The sequence below is a fragment of the Penicillium paradoxum genome (genome assembly GCF_028828445.1).
Source record: "Penicillium paradoxum strain IBT 22861 chromosome Unknown utg000002l_segment0_segment0, whole genome shotgun sequence".
Classification (NCBI taxonomy): domain Eukaryota; kingdom Fungi; phylum Ascomycota; class Eurotiomycetes; order Eurotiales; family Aspergillaceae; genus Penicillium; species Penicillium paradoxum.
The window spans coordinates 176,791-196,352 of NW_026643180.1; the positions used below are offsets into that span (position 1 = coordinate 176,791).

Below are 19,562 nucleotides of genomic sequence, written 5' to 3' on the forward strand. Positions count from 1 at the left end.
CGGATTTTGTCAGACGATATATATTTCACCTCTGTACCTAGGCTAGGTCACCAAGTATACTCTACATTGAAGCAAACCGCACACCCGCTTGAGGATTCAGTGCAAGATAATCCAACAGGAACTGAAGACGAAATCAGAAGGCCTAAATACCCCAAGCCCAGAATCGCATCAACAGGGATATACCGAGTTGAGGCTAGGTTCGCCTTGAAAAGGGGGTGTTTTCCTTTCCCGGTAAATTCCTTATCTTGGCCCTCCTGACCAAAATTATCCATGTCGAGTTAACAGCATTATCGTGTGGCGATCACCAGCCCTCCCGTTCAAAGACTACATAGCCAACAGCCTGATGACACTCTTTCATTTAATGTTATACCGAGCTGTTAGCTCTACCAGGGGGCCCGATAAGAGGATGACTAATAGTAAATAGTGCTGGGCGACGGTGAGGCTACTGGAAGCGAGAGAGGAGAAGAGAGGAGGAAGGAGGAAGAAGCTATGACTCTCTGAAACCAGCAAGAACCGGGGACTTGATACAGGGTAGGATAGGAAGACTAACCTGGGAACTGGCAACAAGCCGAGTCTTTTAAACACATGGATGCCTTAGGGGCCAGGCACAAAAGCCATATCAACAGTTACAGGTGGAAAGGCACACCTGGACAATGTTGCGCCATACTCCACTCGCACGAGAAAAACTCCCAGCCTAGGCATCGGCGGCTATCTATCCTATCAGCTCGTCGTCAGAGTTCCCCAAATCCCGGACATTGGCCCGGTAGTGGTTGTGTTGACCCCCCGCCATTGTAACGATGCTGACGCCATCGGTCTCCAACTGCACGTCTTTTCGCACGTCTCGCAGCAATGAGCCGTGGGGTTGACAGCTCGACCAGATATGCAGGGATAATAAATAGGATCTACCCCTCCTGTTGACGGGGAAAAATACCTCACGACCTTCTGAAATTATCTGCCTATCACCTCGATAGACATACATCTCCATCATGTCTTCAGAAAAGAAACAGCTCATTATCAACGCGTTTGCAATGCAATCGCCGAGTCACCTCAACCCAGGCCTGTTCCGCCACCCAACAGACCAAGGCGCAGACTACAAGAGCATCAAGCATTGGATCGCACTAGCTAAGAAGCTCGAGGATGCCAAATTCCACGCCATCTTCTTCGCCGATGTCCTAGGAGGCTACGATGTGTACAGAGGACCCTCTAATCTCGATCCTACGATCCCCTCCGGAGCTCAATTCCCAATCAACGACCCCCTATACAGCATTCCCGCCATGGCAGCAGCTACCGAGAGCATCGGCTTCGGAGTAACAGCTTCAACAACCTACGATTCACCCTACGCCCTGGCCCGACGCTTCTCCACAGTGGACCACCTCAGCAACGGCCGCATTGGCTGGAATATTGTCACCTCATACCTGGATTCAGCAGCGCGCAACTTCGGCCTCGACACCCAGGTCGAGCACGACGAGCGCTATCGCATCGCCGATGAATACCTCGATGTCACCTACAAGCTGTGGGAGGCATCCTGGAGAGACGATGCAGTGACCTGGAAGCAGGGCACCCAGAGCAAGACACAGGGATACGCGGACCCCCAAGCAGTCCGTGAGATCAACCACAAGGGCAAATACTTCCAGGTGCCTGGTCCTCATCTCTGTGAGCCGAGTCCGCAACGGACCCCGTTCATCCTGCAGGCTGGCACATCCACTGCAGGCAAAGCGTTTGCAGCCAAGCATGCCGAGGCTGTATTCTTGCATGCCCAGAAGCCCGAGCTTGTTCGTCCCTCTGTCGATAGCATCCGGCAGCAAGCAGCTGAGATCGGACGAAACCCGCAAGATATCAAGGTTGTGGCGGGTGCGTTGGTTATCGTCGCCGAGACAGACGAGGCCGCACAGGCTAAGTTCGAGGAATTGAAGACATACGGCGATCGGGAAGGTGCGCTCGCTCTTTTCGGTGGCTGGACTGGGTATGATCTGTCGACCTATTCTGATGACCAGGACTTCCGGTTCGTGGAGCTGCCCGCTGTGCGGAGTATGGTAAACCACTGGGCGAGCACGGTTCCTGGAACCGAGGGCCAGAAGTGGGATAAAAAGACCATTGCCGAGTATCTGGTTCTCGGTGGTAATGGTGTCAAGATCATTGGAAGCGTGCAGACGGTGGCTGATGAGTTGGAGAGGTGGGTGACTGTCGGCGATGTGGATGGATTCAACCTCAGCTATGCCAGTCTCCCCGATACCTTTGATGATATCATTAATTTGCTGCTGCCAGAGTTGCAGCGCCGTGGACTTTTCTGGTCAGACTATGCTGTCAAGGGAGGAACTTTCCGCGAGAACATGTATGGGAAGAAGGGTCAGTCCAGACTCCCTGATGCGCACCCTGGTGCCAAATACTTCTGGAAGGAGGGACAGGAGGTGCCTCCTTACGCGTTGGAAGAGTCGAAGTAGACTCTGTTCCAGCATACATACATGTCTTTTGTAAATAGAGATCTAGCAGTACGTCTCTTGCTGCTAGTGACATAGAAATTCAGTTGGCTTTCAAGACCATTTTCCATCCCAGGAACATTCAGATTAAACAAATTCCTAATTAATTAGTTATATCTCCAAAGACACTCTAGTCTAGAGGAATTGTCATTGGCTTGTGCAATTTTGTAGTGATTAGGGAGATCGAGATGGATGTTCTTGGAGGATAGTAGTACCTGTAGTAGAGGTAGTATTGTTTAACGACCGTTGGAACATGGGCGAAGCCCGTGTTCCTCTGACCTCCCATAGGGTATAGGGACGTGCTAAGCTATGGGATTATGTAAAGATGTGTTCTCGGAGGATAGACAATTGAAAGAAGATATAAGAAATCTTAATGTTAATATACTATCTATTTGAATACTCTAGTTCGTGACAAATTGACAAATTGGGATGTTGTACCGAAATGGCCCATGGCCTCCCTTCATCCATTCAAACATCCCACCATCCCTCCATATGAGACTTTAAATCAATATCTTCAGGCAATCTCAAATGGGGTGTCAATTCAGCCTCAGGGGTCAATTCTTTCTGAGTCCACCCATTACCAAAGTATGCAAACCGATTGCCACTCTGGTTCACATAGGTATACTCCCAGTCCTCCCAACGAGGATCTCTGCGAATATAGTTCGAATGCGATGCACTGCCAGGGAAGAGACCATGAATGCGAGAGCCGGGCTGGCCACCATTATACCACGAACTACAGTTCGCCGACCAGACAGTGCGTGGATAGAACTGGTCGCAGTACTCGACGAAATCATCGGTCGCTTGTTTCGCCGGAACGATAGATTTGATTCCCTGAGTTCGAATCTTGCGCAGCACTTTGGCGATGTATGTGACTTGGTTCTCGACGTTGTTGGGAACAGTCCCGCTGTGGCCAGAGGAGTAAGGACCGCCAAGCCAGAGGAGATTGGGGAACCCAGGGGTGGCGAAGCCCAAATATGAGTAAGGGAATCCGAATTTGCCATCTTTCTTCCAGGCTGTCTTCAGATCGATTCCATCGGCGATGATGGAGAAGGGAGGTGCATGATCAACGTTGGCTCCTGTTGCGCAGATGGTGATATCGACTTCTCGCTCCACACCATCCTCGGTCACAATGCCTTTCTCGGTGAATCGCTTGATGCGCGTCTGAATGTAGTCGACGTTATCTTTGGCCAATGCCTCCAGATATCCTGGCCCTGGCGTTGGGCGACGGCAGTTGGGAGGGAAGTCTGGTATGATTTTTTCTCCCAACTCAGGCTTGCCTGCGATGCGCTTCAGCATCAGTTCGGTCCATTTCTCACGCAGTGCTTGATTCTCAGGTGTGCCTTTGAAGATAGCTCCAAAGCGTTGGAAATATCCCTTCTCGACATCCCTCCGGTACTCCAGATACGCATTGGGATCTTTCCATGTATCAAGCTGGGTCTCAGAGAACAGATTTGGCTCCAATCGACGAACTCCCACATTGCCGCTGCTGAAAGAATCCGCAATCCAAGTTGGATTCCGAGCGTAATGATCGACGTGGCTAGCAAACGGTTGGATTGAGGGCAAGACCTGCAAACCAGAAGCGCCGTTGCCGATAAGGGCAATTCTTTTGCCTTTCAGATCGATGCCTTGGTCCCAGTTGGAAGAGTGAAACAGGCTTCCCTTATAATTATCGATTCCTTCGTAGTCGGGTAATTTCCAGGCATTGAAATGGCCGATGGCGTTGATCACCACATCCAACTCTTCTTCATAGACCTGTTGTATTGATGTGAGTAAGGTAACCTCAAGGGTTGATTCCAGTTATCTCTTACCTTTGAACCATCCACATGCTCCACTGTGACTTTCCATTTCCCTTTCTCAGGCTGCCATTCGGCCTTCTGTACTTTTTGCCCGGGGCGAAGGTACTGGTACACATTGTGCTTCCGCGCAACGCCCTGCCAGTACTCTCTAATCTCAGCGCCTTGAGCAAATTCTTCTGTCCATTGCGTGTTTGGCGAGATGCTGGATTGATATACGTGCGCGGGGATATCGCATCGAACACCGGGATATGTATTCTCGAACCATGTGCCTCCCTACAAAATGCGGTTAGCCCAAAAACAAAAAGCTGTGAGTGCACAGAAACATACCACATCGGCATTCTTATCGTATATGCGAAGATCCAGTCCTGGTAATTTTGCTGGAAGCAACACGCCTGCAGTGATCCCCGAAAGACCCGCACCGATGATACCCACCTTGATGGGTCGCACCACATCCACTGGGTGCTCCTCTAGTTCGAACTGAAGCTTCTCGGCCTTTTCTGATGATGATTCATGGATATCGCTATCCACGGTCACAGTAGTTCCTCCATTCAAGTCGGAAGGGCCCTTGATTGATTCCGAGGTAGGTCCGACATATGAGAGCGAGGGAAGAGCCACAGGGGACTGTACAAGAGTCATGGCGATCGCTGATTTTGTTTCTTGCTCAGATTCACGAAGAAAAATACAGCATAAAAATATCCACCGCGGTCACACTGGGCTGGATGGGCCGGCATTCTTGTAGCCGACTTGACCCCTCGCTTGATTGCACGCCATGGAGACCATTTCACACGCCACTTAATGCGAATTACAACTCTGATCCTTGAGTCCGATCAGCTTGGATTGAAGCGTTGGGGTCGAATATGCGCCCAGGTTGCGATGTTCGGGAGACTGATTTGCCGTCGCTAACACCATCGCCGTCAGTGATGACGTGCCGGGGTTCTCACCATTCTCTCCACTCCCCACGCCATCGCGGGGTCGGAGTCGCGGCGAGATAGCTAGGTAGCTGCGAGATACGGAGTAGTTGGGGTCGAATGGATTTTCAATGGCGCCATTTGCTGTCTCGGCCGATTCAAGCTCTTTGTGCATAGGGCATAACGGAGGGTAGCGATAGATATACCGAGGACATGCCTGGCAAGGATTTTGGAGTCAAAAATTTCACTTCAACGCATCTTCCAATGTTCAATTATATATACTTGTGCGTTGATTCTGAATCAAAATGAGAAAATAAATGAAGAACAATGCACAGTGAAGTTTCCCAACATGAGGTAGACGTTGCATAAACCCGACAGTCCTCGATCTCTCCAGGACCAACCCTGGAAACCAAATCTATGGAATTTCGGCCTCGATTACCATCTCATATTGTTGATGGTCAGGCCAGAATTTGACGACTTGCAAACCAGCATCCGCCAATAACTCTGTTCATGCGGTCTGAGTACGTTCGGAAGCCGACAACGGCGACATCATCTGCACATCCATTGTAGACTGACTGATGCTCACCCCTGTGGAGGGAAGAACAATGTCATAGATAAAACACCTGGAGTAGCCCTTAACCATTGCCTCCTTAGTGTTCACAAGCAGTTTTTTGGCCTTGTCGTTTGGCCAATCGTGAAGAACCGCGTGCATAAAGTAAGCGCGACTCCCTGTGACTAGGATATTAGAAGTTAAACCCAAATTCCTTGGTCAGAGCTGGTCACCTTTCACCGATTGAGGTAGGAAGAAGTCATGAGCCATAGCAGTGATCTTCTCATTGACCTGGGCCTTGGCAATCACTTCTGGAAGATCCTGCAAAACCAAGGACCCGGCAGGGAGATCCGGATGCTGAGCGAGGACATGAGAAATATCGATACTAGTGTTTCCACCGACATCAACCACAAACGGTGAACCATTGTCTAATTTCGCGCCCTCCAGCAACTTTGTTGTATCGATGACTTTAGTCCACCGAGTCTTCCATGCTGTCCAGGCCTCCATGTGGCCCGTGAAAGCTTCATAGCAAGCGGGGCTTTTCTGCAATCGCCCAAAGAAGTTGAGATTCTCTGGATTACTATCTGAGTGGTTGTTCACTTCGACTTGCGTAGGCTCTTTGTAAGACATCTTTGCTAAATATTTCGGGAGATTATGATCGGCAGCGATGTATTGATTTGTTCTATGGAAAACGCACGAACGTTGGTGAACATATGAAGTAATGACTGAAGATATACTCACGCTGCTTGAAGCGAGGCGCGGATCTTGGTGCTCTCGTCGCCGATAGCGATGGAGAACGGAGTTGGTTTGAATCGGTCTTCCGCTGTCTCCACCACGTTGAAAGCAGATTGCAAACGGAACAATCGGCCTGTATGTTCTGCTCATTAGCTTGCCAATAACCAAAAGTAGAAGCCGAGACTTACGCAGCAGATTTGTATCGACGGGGGGAGTGGTGAATCCGACGAGCTCGTCGATAGACTTTTCACCACCTACGGCAGTCCAGGATTTCCAAAGACTCATGTCGATGCATGTTTGAAGAGCTGCAAAGACAATAGGTTGCTCGAAACAGAAGCCCCAGCCACGTTCATATGGTGTCTCTACTCGTGCAAGCGGTCAACGTGCAGCTGCGCGTACCTTAAGGCGATGAACTTCATCGCCGCCAAACGCTTCAGGGTCAACTGAGTCAAGCGAGGCGATCAATCGGTCGGTCTCAAACGCCAGTGAATCTGCTGCATCACAACTTGGCAGCATATGCTCCCTCACTTTCACGTCCAACCACGTAGGCTTGGTTGCCTCAAAGGCATCACTCACTTCTGTTAGAGATGTCATGTTGTAATTCTAATTCTGTCTTGAATTTTAAGAGGACAGGGGTACTTATGCTTATAGGATAATATACTCCGTACTCCATGGGCCAATGTAAGACAGTCCCAGCCAGACTAAGAATTCAAACTACTGTACGGAGTACAAATGTGGAGCTCGCCTCCTAACAATCTGCTAAAGCCCGGCACATAGCCTTTAGGGGGCTCTCCTTTCCCCATTGTTATGTAGTTTCTAGCGCATTGTCCAATAGCCGATGAGCGAATTGAATTGTGTATCAGGAGCTCATCTTCTCCACAGGCAAGGATCAATTGGTATGCCGTGCCATTACGTAGTAGATCGGCGATAGCTTACAATTTCATGGAGACATTCCTACTCGACTAATCACATAAAGAAAAGATCGCTGGATGGGGGCGAGACTGCTGTAGCCCTCGGAGGCACACCTACCAACTGCCGGCATTGCGCAGTTCCATGCCCCGGGAGACTTCTGTAGGCCGTCGTTCTGCACAATAGCATCCATGCCATAACCCCTGTACGGAGTACACGCTCTCTCTTGGATAGCCCGCAGGCTCATCGGCGCAATCATAATCTGTTATGCTCTACGGAGTACAGAGTAGCATGTTAAAGCCATGTGGGTCTGTGGCGTGCAAGCTAACACTCCTTGGTACGTTGTATGAGCTACGCGTGGATTTCTCGTTAGCTGTTCCGAGTGAAGATCCTCGGGTCACTTATCCGCACGGAGTGCCGTAACGGCCAGTCTAGTATTGATCCTCCATCGAAGTCGAACTAACAGGCTTGGTATGCAATTATCGAGTTACCGTCAAGATAGGTAAGTTATTGGCAGGAAATATTTTGCGAATAGAAAAGGGGGAGCTGATGTATCTCAATGATGTACCCCATACCCTGTACTAAGCATACACTAACCGATGATCGTTCTATACTAATATCTCAAGGGCCGCATCTTGTTGTTTGAGGTCATATGGAATATTGCCATCTGCCAGTTTGAAATCCACCATCACTGCTGCAATCATCTTCAATATGGGTCACTACGGAGGCTTAGGTCCCATGACCAACGCAGTCCTTTGGATAGAGGTTATTGTCTTCGCTCTCTTTGTAGGGCTCAGGCTCTATACGCGAAAATACATTTTGGACTCCGTTGGGTTTGACGATTATCTAGTCTTGATTGCGTTGGTAAGAGCAAAAAGAAAAAAGAATTTCATGCCGCTTTCATTGTACAATCTCTGACGTTTTGCAGGCTCTGCAAATTCTCTACACTGCCTTCGTGACGGTAGCAAGTGTATACGGCCTAGGCCAGCTCTATGCTGATGTTGGTGATCCAATCATCTATTTCACCGCTGTCAAATATGAACTGTTCAGCCAGATAGCTGGAATTATGGTCATTGGGGTGGGTAAAGCGGCCGTTGGCGTTTTCCTGCTTCGAATCGTGCGGAATAAGATCCAGATTGGGTTTATCTGGGCTTGTCTGGCAATTACTGCGTTCATTACGCTTTTTGCCAGCATTACCGTCATAGTGCAGTGTATCCCAGTCGAAAGATCATGGAATCCATCTGTACCGGGCCGTTGTTGGCTCGACTTTTCCAAGGTTGCCTATACTATTGGATGTGAGTACTTCAGTATGTTACCTCAGTACTGGACCCATGTAAGCTAATCTGTCTTGCTTTTTAGCATGGTTCGTCGCTGCAGACTTCTCATTTGCAATTCTGCCTTGGTTCGTGGTCTGGGATCTCAACATGAAGCGAAAGGAGAAGATCACCGTCACTTGTGGCCTCAGTCTTGGAGTATTGTGAGTTTTGGAATTGCTGTAATTCACCCCTCGTGGAAGTCATCTGACGGACATACTCTAGTGCTGGAATATGTGGTATCATCAGGACCAAAGCTCTGGGAGGACTGAATGCATCTGAGTATATACGTACGTCTCACGACCGTTTTCCCATGGTAGATCTGACCTGCCTCTAGATGATACGGTACCAATGCTTATTTGGTCTGCCACCGAAAGCTGCGTCACAATAATGTGCTCTTCAATCCCCGTCCTGCGTCCACTTTACGTCCGCCTTAGGCACGGTGGGGATAGCCAGAGCAGTTCTACTGGCAACACCCCCTACAAGCTGCCAATATATGGCAGTGGTAGACAATGGGATAAATTTTCGAATCCCGGCCTTGAGTCTTCGGCCGACGAGCGGTGTAACACTACCTGCCAAACAATCGTCACCAAGAATAGTGCAGGCAATACCAGCGATGAAGATATTCTTCAGGGTGCAGCAGTCATTGAAAGGACAGACGAGATATCAATCAGCTATGAACAATATGGAAAGAAAGTGTAAATAATTATTCACAGATGGATTTCTATTTATTATCCTTTTAATAAACAGGATATATGTATCCAGCTTCAGTTTAGCAAACCAAAACACATTTCATTGTTTGAATAGCAACAATTTCTTCGCGGACTCAGCAAAATTGAATAGCAAGATCAAAGAGCGAGGGCGTCAAACAACGTCATAAAAACAGAGGCTTATATATCCATTGCCACATACCCTTTGCTTTGGGTCTATCATAGCGTTGCTCCTTCGCCCCATGGACTCTGTACCCATGACACATGAATGCCTCAGAGACTGTCTCAAATAACCCTCCAGCTGTTGTCTTTCTTAGCTGAGCTTCCCTGGTTTCCGATCTGAGCCTCTATGTGTTCGTCTTGAGCTTCTTATTCTCTTCTCTGAGCTTTTGGTTGTCCAATGTGAGCTCATGGAACAACGTTTCAATTGCATTCATCCGGGTATTCATGCCCGGGGACGTCTTGGGGTGGGTACGATCATTTGGTTCTGCGGTTGTTCGGCCATCTACCACGGTCGTAGATTTTGCAGAGGTGATCTTCCTTCCAATATTTGCTTTTGCCATCGCCGTTGCGTCCGAGGTCGCCTGTGTTGGTATTGGATAGCTCAAAGGTGTATCAATTGGGCAGTGGAAAGAAAAGATGAATGTCAACAAGATGAAAGAGGATGCATTGGCCCCATCAATTTAAAGCGAAAGCTACGGCGTGAAGTTTGCTGCCGCGTCCCGTTATGGATGCGGTCCCCTGGTTAAGAAGGCCGGCATCTACAGCGGGCACATCCATGACACTCTCCGTCTTTTCCACTGAAGATCACCTAGGCATAACCATTTTTATTCGGCCAATGATTATTAGCTATCATCCCGTCAACTCTGCACAGCTGATTCTTCAAAGGCTTCAATTCCGGCGATACTATACCGCTCAATCATCATGTCCCCTCAACATGGAAGATCCTCAAGCGGCGTAATGAAACTGAGCATCAAACAGAGCAACATCCCCCCTCTATGGCTTTTTTTTCTTTCTCGCACTATGGTCTCGTTATGGTCTACCTCAAAAATAGATGTCTCTCCTGAGGTCCCATCGAAGTATCTACACGTAGGTATAGTGCCAAGGTACCTCCCAGTCGGATCTACGAAATTTCCCTATTTAGCGCCGGGTATTGCTGCAGCTATGGCTATCAGTCGTTGAATCCCATTGATATAGCTGCGGTGCAAGACAGGCAGTGAAAAATCGACAGTAGGCTAAAAAGGGAAAATCCACAAGATACAGCAACGGCGCTTGAAACTATGGTATCGCTGTCGATACCCAAGTACCGAAGCGTAATGCTAGAGCCACTAGGTATTGTATCAATAGATGCTTATGGGAAGTGAAAATACAATAGAACCCCGTAGAAAGCTATAGGTGTCCTAGGGAGTCCGCAGGGCTAGATTGAGTCATTAGTAAGGCTTGATCATCGCCCGAGGTCCTCAAGGCAGCTCTGACTATAATTATTCCCCCTATGAGTCAACTGTATTTCTGATCAATATTCCGATCTTTGGAGTCCAAGTGCATATACTCTCAAACACAAGCAATCGTCCCAATATTCTCGCGTCCGTCATGTCCTCTGCCCCACCAACCAGTGGACTGCCACCAAAAACGTGGACACGAGACAACAGTGAATTTTTCATCTCAACTGAGCCAAAGTTACTCTCTGTCAAAGCAGTCAATGACGCATTCAATAGCGACTTTGTTTACTGGATCAAGGAACCCTTTCCAGAGGATGTTCTATGGCAGATGCTCCACGGCTCCTTGAGCTTCGGCGTGTACAGGTGGACCCAACCCGCAGAGGCTGCGAACGGATCTACCACTCCGTCCACCGAGAATACTGAGCAGATTGGTCTTGTTCGTGTGGTCACAGATGGTTGCTCATTTGCGTATTTGTCGGATACCTATGTGCTACCAGAATACCAAGGCCATGGACTTGGAAAGTGGCTTGTGGCTTGTATTGCGGAGACCTTTTCGAAAAAGAACATGCCGTATCTACGTCGCATTATGCTGCTTACCGACGACGAGCGTACACAAAAGTTCTACGCGGATGTGTTTGGTGTGGAGGTTGTTGGGCGCGAGGAGCGAAAAGACATGGGAAGGGATTTGGTATTCATGTGTGCGAGACCTTAAGCATTAATCATTAGAGTGAAGCGACTACTCTTGGCCGTGAACTTTTGTATTTTGTTTCTAATTAAAAGGACAGACTTTGTCTGTCGTCAGTCTCTTTTCGCTCATCAGTGTACTTACTACCATGGAAGCTGCAAGGGAGTTGACAGGTTCTTCCCAAGAACATCCTCTGCGGTGCCAATATCTCTGTGATAGACACGTTAGCTTGCGTTCTGGCAGGAGACCAAAAAATCTTACCCTGGCCCTCCTGGTGCCCAGAACTCTCCAGTTTTACTGATATCAAACTCTTCAATGAAAGATGCAAGCCTTTGCGCTGCTTCATCCGGCGTGATGGCTATTTCCCGTATAGGATCGGGTCAGCTTTAACATGCTCCCACTGGTCTGGCATAGCAAGCCTGTTCAGATAGAGAATGACTCACCTCCACCTGCATCCCAGTACTTATCGAATCCAACACTCTTCGTCATCTCTGTTCGCATAAAGCCAGGATGCACCAGACCAACTGCAATCCCCTTTTCCTTCAAGTCCAGACTCAAAAGCTTCCCGACCATGTTGAGCGCAGCCTTACTGGCATGGTGGCCAAAGTTGCCTCCGCCTTCTTTCTCGTGGCGCAACGTGATGCTACCACTTTCGCTACTGACGAGGATAACTTTGCTTCCGTGGTCCAGCAAGCCCGCTTTTACAAGGCTTTGCACCACAAAGACAGGGCCTATAGCAGATGTGGTATACATCTGGACCTGCTTCTCCCAGTCGGGAGAATCGAATGTCTCAAAGCCAAAGTACCCCGCACTGATGATGGCAGTCGAGATCTTTGTAGATGAAAGCTGCGAGACAAGCTTTTGACCCACGTCTGGTTGAGCGATATCAATGCCTGTGATCCAGGTAACTCTTTGGCTTGGTTCTGGGTTGGAAGAACGTGATGTTGCAAACACATTGGTAGATGCTTTGCCAGAGTACAGTGTCCGAAGTGAGGCACCCAGTCCTCGAGTGGCACCTAGGATGAGGATATTGTTGGTCATCTTGATCAAATATCAACTGAATAGACCCAGCTTGGTATGATCCTGGCTATGTAGTCGTTCACAGGGGAATCTGTGTTGGTAGGAAGTCGAATCAGTCAGTTACACTCTTCACGGGTGCATTTATCACGCCATTGGCGGAACATAAATGACGTCATTTCTCTGCAGGCCTCGACAGCACTAGCTCACAGAGCCCAAGTACAAAGATGTACAACATACTTGTAGAGATAGAGATATAAATCTTCAAATGTTGTTTCATATCCATGTTCGACTATGACTTGGCTATGATGTATGCTTTATACTTGGCTAGATAATTCATCTTGGCAGTCTAAGTACCTACCTACACAATGTACATAACATACATAATGTAAGTACATGTACGGAGTGTGTACTTCGGTTTATAGCGAACACCAAACACAAGGGCGATGTGTCTCATGAGACTGAGACATCGGCATCTAATCTGGGCTCTAGCTTTAAATGTATCTCCCGGGATTTCCTTATCTCGATATAGCCACTTTGTGATCCGTACGAAGAGCCCGATATGCGATGTCTCAGAAGGGCCCATCGAGAGGCTTAGTCATATGCTATTTTAAACCTTAGCCCCTTCAAACAACCTGTTTGTTTTTGACGAGCTATTGCGCGGTGCGCTTCTCGTTGGAAGCCTGTCAATCCATGTTTTCCAGGGCTCAAGAATGTCTGGCTTTGCCAAATTCGCCATCTCTGTTCAGAAAGTCCGGGCCGCGATCCACAATAGGAGGAAGGCGGGTGCCAAGGGTGTGCGATCGTCTCTAAGGTGAGCTCTTGGATGCGACAGCTGGTCAAACCGCGAAGCTGACTCTCCATTAGAGTGGACCATGCAGACCTCCCACCTTCGTCCCCGTGGGACCTCCCCGTCGAGATTCAAATCCGGATATTTGCATATTCCGGCATCACTGACTTTCTTCCGCTGAGACTTGTCTGCAAAGCTTTCTATAAATTACTCACCTCGAATGAGCATGAAATTGTCCGACAATATCTCCGCTTGCGTCGCCACGGCACTCTTCCTTCCCCGATCGATAACGACCGTATCTATACTCGAAACCCGGCAGACGATGTCGTGCTGTTGTCGGACCTCTTTCCACCCTCCAAAAGTGCCAGGGGCGGCCACCTCTATACCTTCAAGTACTTGCATGGCCTACGACGGAGACAATTGCTCTGCTCAAAGCTCCGCTACTACCTAGCGGATCGGATTCTCGATCGCTTCACTCAAACTGAACCGGCCTCGTTGCCTGTAAAGCGACCCGAGCGGAACAAACTTATCAAATGTGGCATAATTAAGATATGGTTCCATCTTGCGCCACTCATGTAAGAATCCAGTACAATCGCGTTGGTTCAACAAATCACTGATATCTTCTCTATCAGGTACTACACCCTCTATTTCCTCGAATCATACGCGTCCGCTCGACGAGAACATACGAATGAGCTCGTCCAAAAATACGAAGCGGGCCACCTGCCGGTACCCCTGCCACTCGATGTACGCCAGAAAATGTATCTTGAGCTACAAACCCGGATTCTGCAGAGCCCTCCCTTCACCAACACTGCGACATTGGTTGCAACACACCATTGTATGCACTTGCTTGTGTCATACATACACTACGCCATGTCTCCGGAGGGCCAAACTGAGTTGGATGACTCATGGATCAGCTCATTGCTAACTCTCTCACCCTTTGTGCGAATTGTCGAGTTTTTCTCGGCTGAAATTGGGGACGGTGGGAGCCAAAGAACACAACGCAAAGACTTTATGTATAATTTCTATAACGACATGACGAAGTATGAAAAGGACCACATGAACTCGGTTGTCTTTGCACGCGCAACGGCGCAGAACTTGCACAGTTCTGTCCAAGATATATGGTTTGCTTCTGCCGAGGCTGAGTTGAAAGCCCGTCAGGCAATACCGCACGATGTCGAGCATGTCCAGGGCTGGAATGACATTCCGATTCTTTTTGGATGCCCGGATTGCCACCGCACAAGAGGATGGCAGGCATAGCAAAGCTGTTAGCTGTTGGCGGCGTCTGGGTCTAGATTCTTATATCGGGGGCTATACTGGAGTTGGGATATAATAAAATTTGAGCCAATATATTTCACTTCCGGATTATAATATATTCGATTCTCTTTTCAAAATCAAAGAAAAGTCATAGCAACTGTTCTCGAGGCAATTCCATTGCCCTGGTTGTGAGATGTTTGCTTTGTTTGCAACCGGCACGCGTCGCTGTGTACATCGCCAGTATCAATTTCCTCGACGACATACTTAGAATTCGCCATAAAAACAGTAACAGTCAAGGTCATCGCTGTCTAAATCATAAATTGGCTGCCATGGAACAAGCGGGTCCACGACAGTTGTTCAATACTTCTTGGACTGTCTACCGTCTTTCCCCTCTCCATCACGGGAAAGACTGTGAAACCCTCTTGGACAACCAGATCGCCTTAAAAACATATGCAACGCGTCTTCGTGACCATCTGACAGGAGATGTCCTAGCTGGGCTCCAGACAAGCACTGGCGCAACAGATGAGGATGCGCTCTCCAAAACAGGCGCCCTCAAAGATTGTCTATGGCAGCCAATCTCCCCCCAATCATCCGCACGCGATGAAGAGACTAGCAGTTCCCAGGAGATCACATTTCCTGGTATCCTAGTGACTCTGGAATATGAGAATATCACCTACAAAGCAGCTTTGCTTGCAGATACAGGATCCTCCCCCAATCAACGCACGGGATCCACATCTGTTCCTCTCCTCCTAACCAGATTCCCAACCGCGCTACGGCAAACATTCCTCGCCTTCTTAGCTACCAACTTTGATACTTACTACTCGTCCCTCCGACTTCCTTCGAGTTTCCTCTGCGCGGGATTGGATACATACGTCGATGCTCTGCGTACTCAAGGAGGGTCAGGCGACAATGACACAGCTGAAGATGTCATCAAGGAGTTACAACTCACACTCTCCTTTTCGCCCTCGATTGCACCAGCCCTCAGGTCTCTGAATGTCAGTGTGGCGCGTGCCTCACTTTCGGGATTCCTTCGCGATCAGTCAGGCCAGTCGGCGCCAAAGTCACGCACTCTCCAGCGCAAACTGCAGAGCCCTTTGATTGCGAACCTAACTTCGTACTTGGAGACACATCTTGCCATGAAGCTAGATCTTGACGGTTCGTCCTCGAATCAGACCGCTAAGCAGCATGTACGACTGTCAAAGGTTGCCTGTTCTGCATTCGTTTTGGGCAGTGAAGGACGTGTGAAGCTGGTTGTGGCTGCTGATCGTGATATGGATGAGGAGTCGGCGAGCCAAGTCCGAAGAGACAAAGGCAAACTTGCCTTCGAGGCTGGGGAACTGCTTCTCCGGTCGTTGATCCGGAAAGCTGCTCTCGGAGATAATCCCGCTACATGAAGCTCTGGGTAATTTACTGTGCCAGTATGAACCGGGACATTCTACAATATCTCAGGGCGCGGGATGAGCAACCGCTTTGCCGTGTAAATTGACCAATAATGCCCGCCAAATCCATGAGGTCATTACTTCGCTCCAGGCCATTCAGCCCGCTTGCCGCTAGTGAGCTTGTTGCGCGACTCCGCGAGCAAGTGCAAGTTGGGCAGTCGATTTTCGACTATCAACTACTATGATCCGGACCACTATTGCAGTGGTGCTGTCTGATGCAGCTATGGCAAGGAAACTAGTCGTGGTCGCCAAGTATGCGCGCAGAACACATGGGCGTGCAAAGCACGGCGATATACATTAGTTCCCATGAGGTTTAAAAACAAATTTACTCGCTACGAAATGAACGTTTTGTTTCGTGTGTTGCCTTGTGACGCCAAGTCACTCAGTGCAACTATTTTGATTGTTTTCAACTGACCGAAATGTAATATGTTCCCGAAAAGAAGCTCCAACGCATATAACAACAAAATCCACCCACTTTTAGTAAGATACATGGAGAAACTAGATCTCCGACGTCTGATTCTCAGATTCAGCCAATCGTAGCGCATCATCAACGCTAGGCACGAAATGAGTCAATCCACCACACTGCTCGACAATCCCACTCCGTTCAAACATGCGCAAGACATCCCTGTTCGGCAAGCGGCAGAAAAACACTCTGACGTGTTGCTTCGCGTACGCCTCCACAATCTCCGAGAGAACCTGGGTACCAGACCCATCGATACTCGTGACGCCGTGGATATCAAAAATAATATTCTTGTTATGCTCTGGAGCACGCATGCGTGGCAGAGAAGGGTGGGCATGGCTGGAGCCGTATAGTTCCAGGCGTCGTAGACGGTTCTTGAGATCACCAGTATTGGCGAATGTGAGAGGTTCAGGGATCTTGACGATCAGAGCGCCCTCAACTAGCTCCACGTTTTCCGGGTGATGCTCGGCGTTGTCGAAGCGCGCTTCTGTTCCAAGGACCTTGCCCAAAATCTGGATGCGAGGTGAGGTGGCATGTCGGATTAAAATAATCACTGACAGACCGATGCCCATTGCCATGCCTAATTCGAGGGAATAGAAGATCGTTGCCGTGAAAATTAGAAGCATCAGCACGAGCTCAGTCCAGCCACGCAGGCGGAAGAAGAATAGCAGGTCGTGCGGGCATTCTTCGACTAAGGTGAAGGCTACGACAGAGATCATAGAGCACAAAACTGCTTTCTGTCGGATTGTTAGCAAGCTCGGAATTTGAAAACAACATTTGGGTATGGTGTTGGAGTTTCAGTGGGACGCACCGGAAGGTAGTAGAGATAGGGTAACAACACCATCACACAGGTGAAGGTGATGATACTGATAAAGACACTAGTCATGGGTGAGCGTGCTCCTGTTTGGGAGCTGAGCTTGCTTCGTCCGTATCCGCCAAACGCAGGAAGAGCAGAGAAACAGCCTCCGATGACATTAGCAACACCCAAGGCAACCATCTCGCGATTGGCACTCATATGCATCCCTTTGATTCCACTGGAATTGCCTTCGCCCAGCCCTTTGGCTGCAACGGATGACTCGAAGAAGCCAAGGAGCGCGATGATAAACGCTTTGCTCAATGCTGTGCGCACGTGTTTCATATAAGCCAACTGGAAGGGCCAAGTGAAGGAGAACAGTCCTCCGGCTGCAACCTCCGTGGGTCCAAGGATTTCAAGTCCTTTGGACTCCCAGTCAAAGTGCCAAGCCAACACCGCCGACAAAGCAACAACCAGGAAGCGATCGGGGAAGAAGATCACTTGAGGGATACGCGGCACGAGCATCTTTTTCAACGTTCTGTAGCCGATTAGAATAGCACTTTTGTCCCTATTATGATACGCACCTGAACACCATGATGACCGTAAAACTGATAATCGAAACGATAGCAGTGATTCCATGGGACTTTTGAGCATTTCGGACGATAAACACCAGTTTTTCAACGCTGGTGCCATGGCTAACACCGGCTTCTTTGGCCACCTCGGCAAGGCCCAGTTCTGGGATGAGCTGGTCCACAAAAATCACGAAGCCAATGGCAGTAATGAATCCTCTCAAGAATGGTCGACTGAGCACATTGTCCAAAAATCCTAGGCGAGTCAATCCAGCAATCAGGATCATACCGCCCGACATTGCAGTAGCTACTCCCACAATAAGAGCGGTTTCAGTAGCATCGTCCTCACCCGAATTCCCTTGAATGACACTTGCTTTGACGATGGCTCCCGTCAAGAGGGATCCCGCAGCCTCTGGTCCGACTACCAGGAGAGGGCAGCTCCCCAGGATCGCATAGACCATGGGGTGGATCACGAACGAATAGAGGCCGCTGATGGGGGGCGCATGGGCAAGGTTGGAGGCTAGAGAAAGGGCCATCGGAATATAGATGGACGCCACGGTCAAGGCGGCCATGAGGTCTCCACGAAGAAATGACCACTGGTATTGTCCAACCCAATTGAAAAGAGGAACGTAATATGATATGTACCTGCCACCGACTCGTCAGTTACCGGGTATGGGACGGGCTACGGAATGCTCGCAGGTTGGAGAATAGGATACTCCGTACTGTTTTCTTGTGCCGTCTATTGGAAATGTGGAAGAAGACTTCATCTGTGATGGGGTCTCTGAATCTGCGCTAGACTCTGGATGGTCTACGATTCCCCTCGGGCGACCAGCCGCACCGTCCGCCACATCATGTCCACTATATCCAAATCTACCGCCGGAGCCCTCATTGTATGACGAATTTCCCGCAACTTCTACCTGTGGAGAGAATGTGCCATGGCTGCATCGCCTTTCCCCACACGCAGGGCCAACCTGGTTGTACGATTCCAGAAGCCGAGTTCTCACGTCTGGTTCGCCTATTTCTTCAGTGCCAGCTTGTTCATGCTGGGTGGTGGAATGTTCATGGCTGTTGTTTGTCGAAACTCCAGGGCCGGTTTGAGGTGTGGAACGAAATGCATCAACGATTCGGTCTCGCAGTGGCCGACGTCCGACTCCATCAGACTCCCCGGGGAGCAACGAGCTTGTTTCAGACATTCTCTTTTGGAAGTTGAGGTTTGGGAGGAATTAGATTAAACAGTGGGATTCCAAGGGGGCCCTCCATAAATACTGGTCATGAGATAAAAAGCAAAAGCAATTCAAGTTGGAATGACAGCCCAAGAGTCTTGGCCAGTTAGGCAAGGGCGCGCTAGGACGATAAGCGGGGAAAACAATGTTATCACTAATTCAACAAGAATGGTTGTGTGGTGGAGTTGAGAGAAATCATGGTCAGCATAATATCAAGCAACCCTCCGATTCGTAGAAGAACCATATGTCATCGAGTACTGGAAAGCGACCACTGGTATACAGGCAGAAAGGGTCATCTGGGCATGCCGTTGGTTTCTATGTCGTAATCCATGGGTCACGGCCTGAGCCCGGGCCACTTGATCACGGGCAGGCGGTGTAGCGCTGGGTCACGTGATAACCAGTCACATGACCGTCGAGATCAATGTGGGTTTTGAGCCCGCCACAAAGAGATAGATTGTGCCTCGCTCACATCGCCTATCTTTCCTGCGCTTCTCG

The 19,562-nt window shown here is 49.2% G+C and overlaps 10 protein-coding genes across 10 annotated transcripts; 5 read left to right on the forward strand and 5 right to left on the reverse strand.

Moving 5' to 3' along the window:
* Positions 1 to 986: 986 nt before the first annotated feature.
* Positions 987 to 2,441, forward strand: N7457_000068 (LLM class flavin-dependent oxidoreductase; the record flags this gene model as incomplete). The annotated part of the gene is made up of 1 exon (XM_057171136.1): positions 987 to 2,441. The coding sequence occupies one exon, from the start codon at positions 987 to 989 to the stop codon at positions 2,439 to 2,441; it is 1,455 nt and encodes a 484-aa protein (XP_057035039.1).
* Positions 2,442 to 2,945: 504 nt separating this feature from the next.
* Positions 2,946 to 4,909, reverse strand: N7457_000069 (flavin-containing monooxygenase; the record flags this gene model as incomplete). The annotated part of the gene is made up of 3 exons (XM_057171137.1): positions 2,946 to 4,229; positions 4,286 to 4,546; positions 4,601 to 4,909. The coding sequence occupies 3 exons, from the start codon at positions 4,907 to 4,909 to the stop codon at positions 2,946 to 2,948; spliced, it is 1,854 nt and encodes a 617-aa protein (XP_057035040.1).
* A 780-nt stretch (positions 4,910 to 5,689) lies between these two features.
* N7457_000070 (uncharacterized protein) lies at positions 5,690 to 7,060 on the reverse strand (the record flags this gene model as incomplete). The annotated part of the gene is made up of 5 exons (XM_057171138.1): positions 5,690 to 5,910; positions 5,965 to 6,413; positions 6,473 to 6,599; positions 6,655 to 6,826; positions 6,866 to 7,060. 5 exons carry the CDS (start codon positions 7,058 to 7,060, stop codon positions 5,690 to 5,692), a joined length of 1,164 nt encoding a protein of 387 aa, XP_057035041.1.
* Positions 7,061 to 8,086: 1,026 nt separating this feature from the next.
* N7457_000071 (uncharacterized protein) lies at positions 8,087 to 9,390 on the forward strand (the record flags this gene model as incomplete). Its single annotated transcript, XM_057171139.1, has 5 exons — positions 8,087 to 8,239; positions 8,304 to 8,682; positions 8,735 to 8,852; positions 8,914 to 8,978; positions 9,026 to 9,390. The coding sequence occupies 5 exons, from the start codon at positions 8,087 to 8,089 to the stop codon at positions 9,388 to 9,390; spliced, it is 1,080 nt and encodes a 359-aa protein (XP_057035042.1).
* A 355-nt stretch (positions 9,391 to 9,745) lies between these two features.
* N7457_000072 (uncharacterized protein) lies at positions 9,746 to 9,961 on the reverse strand (the record flags this gene model as incomplete). The annotated part of the gene is made up of 1 exon (XM_057171140.1): positions 9,746 to 9,961. One exon carries the CDS (start codon positions 9,959 to 9,961, stop codon positions 9,746 to 9,748), a length of 216 nt encoding a protein of 71 aa, XP_057035043.1.
* Positions 9,962 to 10,988: 1,027 nt separating this feature from the next.
* Positions 10,989 to 11,549, forward strand: N7457_000073 (GNAT family N-acetyltransferase; the record flags this gene model as incomplete). The annotated part of the gene is made up of 1 exon (XM_057171141.1): positions 10,989 to 11,549. The coding sequence occupies one exon, from the start codon at positions 10,989 to 10,991 to the stop codon at positions 11,547 to 11,549; it is 561 nt and encodes a 186-aa protein (XP_057035044.1).
* A 116-nt stretch (positions 11,550 to 11,665) lies between these two features.
* N7457_000074 (oxidoreductase, short chain dehydrogenase/reductase family superfamily) lies at positions 11,666 to 12,563 on the reverse strand (the record flags this gene model as incomplete). The annotated part of the gene is made up of 3 exons (XM_057171142.1): positions 11,666 to 11,732; positions 11,784 to 11,880; positions 11,966 to 12,563. 3 exons carry the CDS (start codon positions 12,561 to 12,563, stop codon positions 11,666 to 11,668), a joined length of 762 nt encoding a protein of 253 aa, XP_057035045.1.
* A 689-nt stretch (positions 12,564 to 13,252) lies between these two features.
* Positions 13,253 to 14,586, forward strand: N7457_000075 (F-box protein; the record flags this gene model as incomplete). The annotated part of the gene is made up of 3 exons (XM_057171143.1): positions 13,253 to 13,353; positions 13,407 to 13,904; positions 13,962 to 14,586. The coding sequence occupies 3 exons, from the start codon at positions 13,253 to 13,255 to the stop codon at positions 14,584 to 14,586; spliced, it is 1,224 nt and encodes a 407-aa protein (XP_057035046.1).
* A 326-nt stretch (positions 14,587 to 14,912) lies between these two features.
* N7457_000076 (uncharacterized protein) lies at positions 14,913 to 15,977 on the forward strand (the record flags this gene model as incomplete). The annotated part of the gene is made up of 1 exon (XM_057171144.1): positions 14,913 to 15,977. One exon carries the CDS (start codon positions 14,913 to 14,915, stop codon positions 15,975 to 15,977), a length of 1,065 nt encoding a protein of 354 aa, XP_057035047.1.
* Positions 15,978 to 16,520: 543 nt separating this feature from the next.
* N7457_000077 (SulP family inorganic anion transporter) lies at positions 16,521 to 19,037 on the reverse strand (the record flags this gene model as incomplete). Its single annotated transcript, XM_057171145.1, is given in 4 exon segments — positions 16,521 to 17,219; positions 17,294 to 17,813; positions 17,860 to 18,499; positions 18,512 to 19,037. The coding sequence occupies 4 exon segments, from the start codon at positions 19,035 to 19,037 to the stop codon at positions 16,521 to 16,523; spliced, it is 2,385 nt and encodes a 794-aa protein (XP_057035048.1).
* Between the last annotated feature and the right edge of the window lie 525 nt (positions 19,038 to 19,562).